General features: G+C 47.6%; 1 protein-coding gene across 1 annotated transcript in view; it reads right to left on the bottom strand.

Annotated features, from left to right (window-relative positions):
* The window catches only part of LOC134100874 (laminin subunit gamma-1-like), a 55215-nt gene that overhangs the window by 5664 nt on the left and 39551 nt on the right, over positions 1 to 10000 (bottom strand). The window contains exons 12-15 of the mRNA XM_062554352.1: positions 9419 to 9686; positions 3573 to 3716; positions 3174 to 3276; positions 872 to 1074 (exon numbers count right to left, since the gene is read on the bottom strand). Of these exons, the coding sequence (XP_062410336.1) occupies positions 872 to 1074; positions 3174 to 3276; positions 3573 to 3716; positions 9419 to 9686 (718 nt within the window). The remainder of the gene's footprint in view (positions 1 to 871; positions 1075 to 3173; positions 3277 to 3572; positions 3717 to 9418; positions 9687 to 10000) is intronic.

Genomic DNA, 10000 nt, shown 5'->3' with positions numbered 1-10000 from the left:
TGTTTACTCCACGTTGCCAGATAGTGAATCTGTGTTGCCAGATGAGAGTCATCACCTCATTCAACTTTTCCGTCGAAATGAGTAGACTGAGCTGCTATCTCCATCGCACCCGATGGCAAAACACACACGCACTAGTTCAGGTGCTGTGACCTGAATACACATCCCTGACAGGTTATCCCGACTGTATCCGCACGAGTGACTGTCGTGTAGCATTGAGCGCTCTCTGTCCACACTGAATCCATTAGATATGTCCTGCGCTTGCGTCATTCTTTATAGTTCAAAATAGCCGAGTAACACGAACGAGCGACAGACAGAAAAACAGAGACGGGGCATCCGACAAAAGTTCTGCGTTGCATCACGCTGCAAAACACTGCTTCGTGTCAGTTAGGACCATAGATATTGGAACGCTAGATACCACATTGTCCATCAAGTTCTATTAGGTGACATACGTAAACATGGCCGCCATGTTGCTGGGGGCAAACACCTGTGTGTGTGTGTGTGTGTGTGTGTGTGTGTGTGTGTGTGTGTGTGTGTGTGTGTGTTGGAGGCCACCATGTTGCTGGGGGCAAACACCTGACTGTCTGTGGGCAACACTTGCAGGTAATCAGAGACACCTGTTTCTCCATCGGCCTCCAGTGATTGTTGCCCTCACCAAGATGGCGGCCTATTTACGTACGTTCTGGAGCCCTGTTCTGCAGCATCTAGCTTTTTCAATATCTACGGTTAGGACATTCCAATTTGAAAACGATGCGATTCAACTGATTTTATCGCTAACGTCTTCTTATATTGTGTGTAGTTAGGATGTCCGGTCCCCCATGGTGGACCGGACAGTGGTTGCCATGCCACAAGCGGCAGTGTTCCGTTCCGTCACCTTGGAGACGGCGTGGGCAGAGTCCTCTGCCTGGACTGCGGTGATGTTGGCCTGTGTAGCGTTGTCCACGGCGACTCGGAGGAGTCTCTCGGCGACCTTGACCTTCTTCTTGGCCTCGGCCAGTGGCTTGTCCTCCACCAGCTGGGCCCTCTGGACCGCCATCTTGGTCTGCGTCTGCAGGCGAGGCCACTTCTTCTGCATGCCTGAGGGAAGAGGTGGGCACTGTTAACAGGAGGGACTGATTGATGCGGTGCGTTCATGCGGCTGGGAAGTGGGAACGTTCCCACTTCTAAACTTCCGAAGTGAGAGCGTTCACTATGTTGTCATAGTGAACACTAATTCTGCAGTCGTGTGTTATGGGAGTATGGAGAGCCAAAGTAAACATGGAGGACTCTTCAGCTGTGTGTCCGTTGGTGGTTTGGGGGGGGGGGGGGGGGGGTGTTGTCCCAATCTTATGTTATGTGTGTATGGGGGGGTCACGGTAAATATGAGGAACTCCAGTGGTGTGTTATTTGGGGAGGTGTAGTTGTGTACAGTCATGTCGTGTGTTGTGCAGGGGGGGAGGGTGTTGGTGGGCAGAGTAGATATGAACCCATCACGACGCTTTGCACAGTCACGTGTTGTGTGTGTGTGTGTGTGTGTGTGTGTGTGTGTGAGTGTGTGTGTATCCTTATGTGGCCAAGGACGGGGATCTTGAAGAGCAGTTGTGCTGTGTGTTGTGCTGTTTCATGTGCTGTGGTACACTGCAGGGGAGAAGGACAAGGAGGCTTCAGAAATGGAGGGAGCGTAAAGGAAGTAGTCCGTTTGTTTGCGCTGTATTGAGCTGCTTGCACTGTGCTGCAGTGTCTCCAGTCTATTGCATTGTGCTGTCATACTGTACAAGGTGAAGGTGATGTCCAAGGGCTTTTATTGAACTAGCGAGTGATGCACTGAATTGCATTGTGTGTGAGTGTGGGGGTGTGTGTATCTGAGTGTGTGTGTCTCGGTGTGTGTCTGTCTGTTTATTTTAGTCTGCAACGTGGTCTCTCATGTCCTTGCGAAATGTGTAGCTCTCACCCCATCATGACTTAGTCCTCCTCTAGAATCCTTCATCTCTCTACCTCTCCATGTCTCCATCCTCTTTACCTCTCCATCTCTCCACCACTCCATCTCTTCACCCTTCCATCCTCTCCCCATCTCCACCTCTCTGCTCCAACTCCATCCTCTCCCCCTCTTTACCTCCCCATCTCTCCACCTCTCCATCTCTCCGCTCCAGATCCATTCTCTCCACCTCTCCATCCTCTCCCTCTCTCCATCCTCTCCACCTCTCTGCTCCAGATCCATTTTCTCCTTCTCTCCCTCTCTCTATCTTCTCCCTCTCTCCCCCTCTCTCCATCCTCTCCACCTCTCCGCTCCAGCTCCATCCTCTCCCTCTCTCCATCCTCTCCATCCTCTCTGCTCCAGCTCCACCTCCCACTCTCTGTCATTCTTCTCTGTTTAATTCTGCTCTATTGTGTTGGTGTTTAATTAGATTGCGCTCCGTGATTGCAGCCAAGGCTATTTTTTGCTCCATTCTGTCGCCGTCCTCCGGAGACCGTTTGGCCCGCGGTGTCGTGTGTGTCAGGCCCCCCGGCCCACACTCGTAGCTGCCCACATCGCTGCCTGTTTGACGACCGGCTGGCTGCCGGTTCCCCACAGCGGTGCGCCAAAAGTGCCCCCACATCACCACCACCACCACCACCACCACCACTCGCTACCCCCCAGCCTGGGCACTCGAGGGAGGCTGGCATGTGTGGAGTACTCATGATCGGTGCCCGGCTTCCAGAGCGCAGGGCAGAAATGCAATCATTTGTTGTTTAAACGAGAAACAAATCGCCATGCCAATGATGGAGTGCCTGCCGGCGCCCTCCCCTCCATCCCTCTCTCTCCCTCCCTCTATCCTCTCTCTCCCTCCCTTCATACCTCCTTCCCTCTATCCTTCCCCTCCTTACCTCCCTCTCTATCCCCCAATCCACCCCTCTCTCCCTCTCTCCCTCTCTCCCTGAACGCCCAGAGAGTCTTGATTGAACCCATTTGTGGGGCCCGCTTGTTTATCGGTGTGTTTATTTGAGTGCTGTGGTCCTCGTCCAGACTGTGTGATTAGGGTGGAATGAGCCTGGGAGTGTGTGTGTGTGTGTGTGTGTGTGTGTGTGTGTGTCTGTGTGTGTGTGTGTGTGTGTGTGTGTGTGTGTGTGTGTGTGTGTGTGTGAGTGTGTTGGCATGGCAACTCGGCAGACGGGCAGACAGACTTTGGGGGGTTGGGGGAAGGAGGAGTACGCGGTACCTTCTAGATTTCTCTGCAGAGCAGATGCCTCAGACTCAACCTCCTTGGCCTTCACCACAGACGACAGGGACGCGACCTTTAACCCCTCAGCAAGGTCCGTCAGCTGCAAAGGATCCGAAGATTGAGATGGGGAGGGAGATGGAGAGGGAGAGAGGGATAGAGAGGGAGAGGGAGAGAAGAGGGGACGGGAGAAAGGGAAAAATTAGCTTACAGTACATGCAGGAAGTTTGTTCAGATAATTAAGAATCACAAAAAAGATTCAACAAAGTGGTGACACAGGAAGTGATACACAACCCAAGAGAGTCTGGCTGTACACCACGGGAAGAGTGGAGTGTAGCCAGACCTTACTGACCCAAGAGGTCATAGGTCAGAGGTCAGTGACCCAGGAAGTGATCTCACCTGCTGGAACTCCTGGATGGTCTTGATGTTGTTCTCGCCCTGTGTGATGCGTGACTCCAGCTCCTCTCTGGTCTTGATGACCAGGTCTTCTCTGGACTGGACCTGCTCAGTCAGCTCTGAGCTACGCTCCTCCAGACTCTGCACCTGACACACACACACACACACACGCACACACACACACACACACACACACACAAAGACACACACAGACACACATACACACACACACACAAAGACACGCCACGGGAGAATTATCGGCACAATCAGGGAAGGACACACTGTCCTACTGCAATACTAGCTGGCACTGACACTGACAGTGTAACTTGGGCCGAGCATAAGTCTGATTTTGCTGTTCTATTGGCAGTTGTATGCGTGGGCGTTCTGTTGATGTAGACTACTTTCATTTGTGTTGAATATGGGGCTTGTTGATTTAGACTTCTTTAATTTGTGTTCAATGTGAGGCTTGTTGATGTAGACTACTTTCATTTGTGTTGAATATGGGGCTCGTTGATGTAGACTACTTTAATTTGTGTTCAATGTGAGGCTTGTTGATGTAGACTACTTTCATTTGTGTTGAATATGGGGCTCGTTGATGTAGACTACTTTCATTTTGTTGAATGTGGGGCTTGTTGATATAAAGGACTTTAATTTTGTTGAATGTGGGGCTTGTTGATATTGTTGACATGTATAGAATTATGCCCTCAATTGTACCGTAATACACCTTTTATTTTATGGTTATAAATGCTGGTTGGTTAGAGCCAATGATATACTTTAATAAGGGCACGTGATGTGCGAGTATAAAAGTGTGTGTGCAACAATAAACTTTCTCTTTCGCTGAACTCCCCACAAGTTGTGTGTGAAGCGTAGTTCCTCTGTCAAGTTGAATATAACATAGTCTTTCTGAGTACGCACGAGTCTCCCTCGTATTAACTCTGGTAACAGGTTATGGGCCCAGGGTTACTCAGAGAGATAAACGAAAAGAAATATCGAAAGTAAGTACCAGGCGTGTTAGCTAGCTGAGCAACGCGCTTGAAGAGCCGAGATGGCTAGCAGGAAGGCCATGGACAGATCGAGTATTAGCAGCCGTTGGTCCCGGCTAGTTTTCGACGGAGATGAAAAGAGTTATGAACTGTGGGAAACGAAATTCTTAGGACATCTAAGATTGCAAGGATTGAAAGATACTATTCTTGGAGAACCTACTGAGGACAGCGACTGGCCAGTAGACGGGGTGAGAAACGCCGAGGCGTATGCAGAGTTAATACAGTTCCTGGATGACAAGAGTTTATCGCTGGTTATGCGAGAAGGGGCGGATGATGGTCGGAAAGCATTGAAGATCCTAAGAGATTATTATGCGGGCAAGGGACAGCCTCGAATAGTCAGCCTCTACACAGAGCTAACTTCACTGCAGAAGTCGAATAGCGAAAGCGTTACTGAATACGTTATCCGTGCAGAGACGGTGATCACTGCTTTGAGAAACGCTGGTGAAACGTTGAGTGATGGACTGCTGGTGGCAATGGTTTTGAAAGGACTACCTGAGTCCTTCAAACCATTTACCATTCACGTTACACAGGCCGATGTGACCATGCCTTTCGCCGAATTTAAAACAAAGCTACGGAGCTATGAGGACACAGAGAAATTGCGCGCAACAGCCTCTGATGACAACGTCATGACTGCGCGAGCACAGCCGAGTCCGAGACCCTATGTGGCAAGTAACCGGGGAGCAGAGGTGAATGTGGATATCGTGTGCTTCAAGTGCGGACAGAAAGGGCACAAGGCGAGAGCTTGTACTCGCCGGCAGTGGTGCAGTCACTGCAAAACCAACACGCACCGGGACTTCAACTGCAGAAAGAAACAGCGCCGAGATGATGCGCGGCAAGCTTCTGAGGAGTCAACCAAGTCGTATGCATTCCTAACGAGCGACAGGGAGGTGGAACCAGCCAGGGACTGTCAGCTAGGCCGCGGTGTCAAGGAGAAAGGTCTGATGGTGGACACAGGGGCGACTTCGCATATCATCACGGATATTGCAAAGTTCAAAAGATTCGACGAAAGTTTCCAGTCAGAGACACACTGCGTAGAGCTGGCCGACGGCACGAGGAGCAATGGAATCGCAGAGCACAGAGGAGATGCGAAGGTGTGCTTGATGGACAGCGGAGGACGAGGCCACAACGTGACGCTGAAGCAAGCATTGTGTATCCCTTCATACCCGCAGGACATCTTTTCTGTGAAGGCCGCAACAGCGAGCGGGGCGACTGTGATCTTCAGAGAAAAGAACAGTGTGCTACAGGACAGAGACGGTACTGAATTCCACATTCACGAACACAACAGACTTTACTACTTAGAGACTGTACATGGTGAGTGTGATGATAAATGCAATGGGTGTTATGACATGCAGACATGGCACGAGATTTTAGGCCATTGCAATTATGATGATGTGCAAAAATTGCAGAATGTGGTTAGTGGCATGACAATTAAGGGGAAGGTAGATAAGTCTGTCTTATGTGATGTGTGCACTCAGGGGAAATTCGTTCAGACTAGAAGCAGAGAGCCTGATGCAAGAGCCAAAGCAGCTCTACAGTTAGTACACACCGATCTAGCAGGGCCTATAGACCCTCAGTCCAGAGATGGGTATAGGTGGGTCGTATCGTTCACTGATGATTATTCCAGTGCCGTTTTTGTGTACTTTCTAAAACATAAGAGTGACACAGTACAAGCAACTGAAAAATTTCTAGCTGACACAGCCCCATACGGGAAAATTAAATGTATCAGGTCAGACAATGGTACAGAGTTTATGGGAAGAGATTACCAGGCACTACTCAGCAGAAATGTGATTAGGCACGAGACCTCGGCACCATATTCCCCACACCAGAATGGTACCGCAGAGCGAAATTGGAGAACCTTGTTTGACATGTCCAGGTGTATGCTTATTGAGAGTGGGCTACCTAAGGTGTTATGGACTTATGCAGTACAGACTGCAGCTATAGTCTGGAACAGATGCTATAACAATCGCACAAAGCAGACGCCTTACTTCATGCTCACAGGAAAGCAGCCTAATGTTTCTAGGATGCAGAAGTTTGGGTCAGCATGTTACGCTTACAAGCAAGACAAGAGCAAGCTTGACTCAAGATGTGAGAAAGGGATCTTTGTTGGATACGACAAAAATAGTCCAGCTTACATGGTTTACTATCCTGGGAGCAGAAAAGTGCAGAAGCACAGATTAGTGAAGTTTGTTTCTAAGACGAGAGCAGAACAACAGACACAGACTGACATGACACCTGATGACAATGACGATGACGTTATTCAGGGAAGAGCTATGAGGGCCAGGCAGGATAGTAATGTTAGTGCAGGGCGCACTGAGAACCAAAGTCCAGTAGCAGAGCTTGAAACAAGTGACCAGATGCAGGATAGTCAGACTGACCAGATGCAGGATAGTCAGAGTGACCAGATGCAGGATAGTCAGACTGACGAGGAGACTAAGCGATACCCTCCTAGAGAGAGGAAGAAACCAAGCTATCTGACCGAATATGTTACTGATGGTAAGAAAGATCAAGCTCTGGTCAACATAGATTACTGTTACAGACTGGTGTGTAATGTACCCCTAACATTCAGGGAAGCAGTAGCCTCAACTGAATCAAAAGAGTGGGTTAGTGCGATGGATGAAGAAATGCAATCACTGAGAGAGAATGACACGTTTACTTTGACCAGTTTACCTGAGGGAAAGACTGCAGTGGGGGGTAGATGGGTGTTTGCAATGAAGAGTGATTGTGATGGTTCAGACAGATACAAGGCACGCTACGTAGCCAAAGGATACAGTCAAAAGATTGGTATAGACTATGAGGAGACTTTTTCTCCTACTGCCAACTTAACTAGCATAAGGGTGTTGATGCAAAAAGCAGCTCAGGAGAGTTTGATTCTGCATCAGATGGACGTCAAAACGGCCTATCTGCATGCACCAATAGATTGCGAGATATATATGGAGCAGCCTGAAGGATATGAGACTAAAACAAACACAAATAAAAAGTTGGTGTACAAACTGAAAAAGTCACTATATGGATTGAAACAGTCTGGCAGGAATTGGAATAAGATGTTGCATGAATTCCTGATTGCAAACGACTTCAAAGTGAATGAAGCTGATCATTGTGTTTACACAAGGGAAACCAGTGATGAGAAGGTGATCATGATAATATGGGTGGATGATGTGATCATTGCTGCCAGTGACAAACATGCTCTAAAGATGGTGAAAGAGATGCTCACAACAAAATTCAAAATGAAAGATTTGGGTCAACTGAAATATTTTCTTGGGATTAATTTTGACCAGTGTGATGGATGTGTTAAAATGTCACAGAAGAAGTATGTGGAAAAATTACTTGAGAGGTTTAACATGCAAGATTGTAAGCCTAGGGCCACACCCTGTGAACAAAAGCTGAATTACACTGAGGATGCAGAGAAAATGAGTGATGTTAAGAAATACAGAGAAGTGGTGGGTAGTTTAATTTATCTTACTACATGCACTAGGCCAGACCTCAGCTTCACAGTTAGCAAACTGTCACAATATTTTGCAGAGCCAACAGAACAGCAATGGGCTACTGCAAAACATGTTATGAGATATCTTAAGGGCACTAGTGGGAAAGAATTGTGTTACAGAAAATGTGACAATACTGATTTGTGGTTACAAGCATACAGTGATGCAGATTGGGCAGGTGACAAGACAGACAGGAGAAGCACGACAGGCTATTGTGTGAGTCTAAATACTGATGGACCTCTGGTCTCATGGAAAACCAAAAAGCAGCCCACTGTTGCATTATCTACCTGTGAAGCAGAGTACATGGCATTAGCTGCAACTATACAGGAGTGTATGTATCTTGTACAACTGCTGGAAGGTATTGATGGATGTGAGTGTGAGCCACCAAAAGTGTACGAGGACAACCAGGGTGCTATTGCTTTAGCCAAGAATCCTGTCAATAGACAGAGGTGCAAACACATTGACATAAAATATCATTTTGTGAGGTCAGCTGTGAATGATGGAAAAGTGAGTCTGGAATATTGCCCAACTGATGAGATGATTGCAGATGCAATGACAAAGCCTGTAACAAAGCAAAAGTTGATGAAGTTTGATACATATATGTTTGGGGAATAAAAGTATTGTTTAGTCTAGACAGCACACAGTTGAAATGAATGTTTTCAGTTATTTAGCCAACAATGTGAGTGCAAGTGGGGGTGTTGACATGTATAGAATTATGCCCTCAATTGTACCGTAATACACCTTTTATTTTATGGTTATAAATGCTGGTTGGTTAGAGCCAATGATATACTTTAATAAGGGCACGTGATGTGCGAGTATAAAAGTGTGTGTGCAACAATAAACTTTCTCTTTCGCTGAACTCCCCACAAGTTGTGTGTGAAGCGTAGTTCCTCTGTCAAGTTGAATATAACATAGTCTTTCTGAGTACGCACGAGTCTCCCTCGTATTAACTCTGGTAACAGATATAAAGTACCGTAATTTCCCGAGTATTAGCCGTGCCTTGTACATTGATTTTGCTAAATTTCTTCAGCTCTGAGGTTAATACAGGGGGGCAGTTAATATAGTGTTAATATGGTTTTGTTTCTTTTAACTTGCAAAAATCACTGTCCTGCGGCTTATACACAATGCGGCTTATATGCGGGAAGTTACTGTACTTTAATTTTGTTGAATGTGGGGCTTGTTGATGTAGACTAATTCTGTTGATTATGGGGTAGATTACTTTAACTTGTGTTGAATATGGGGCTTGTTGATGAAACACTTGCTGATGGACTTTTTGCGTAATCTGCCTCTGCTTGCTCATGTGTGTGTGTGTGTTGTGTTTTCTCACCTGGGCTCCTAGCAGTGTATCGTCTGCTGTGACGTTGACCTGACTGGCGTTGAGGTTGGACTCTCCCACAGGCATGCTGATGGAGGAGCCGTTGGTGTGTGTGTGTGTGTGTGTGTGTGTGTGTGCGCGCTGCTCTGACATGGAGGAGGAGATGTTCTTCAAGATGGCCTCCACCTCGACCTGCTGCTCCTCCAGAGACAGGTGAGCCTCCAGACTCTCGTTCACCTGAGAGGACAGGTTCCCCTTCAGCTGCTGCAAGTCCGACAAGCTAGGTGTGTGTGTGTGTGTGTGTGTGTGTGTGTGTGTATTTGTGTGTGTGCGTGTGTGTGTGTGTTTGTGTGTGTGTGGGGAAGAGGAGGAGAGAGCAAATTTTAAAATACAATAGACAGGATAGTGGAAGTCTATATAGTGCAAAACAACAAAGAGTTACCTCAAATTCAGGCTAGCACACACACAAACACCTCTCTTCAGGCTAGCACACACACACACACACACACACACACACACACACACACACACACACACACACACACACACACACACACACACACACACACACACACAGTGAGCTGCAGCTCATGT

Source organism: Sardina pilchardus, chromosome 14 (genome assembly GCF_963854185.1).
Source record: "Sardina pilchardus chromosome 14, fSarPil1.1, whole genome shotgun sequence".
NCBI classification, from domain to species: domain Eukaryota; kingdom Metazoa; phylum Chordata; class Actinopteri; order Clupeiformes; family Clupeidae; genus Sardina; species Sardina pilchardus.
This window is presented reverse-complemented; position numbering and strand designations above follow the sequence as displayed.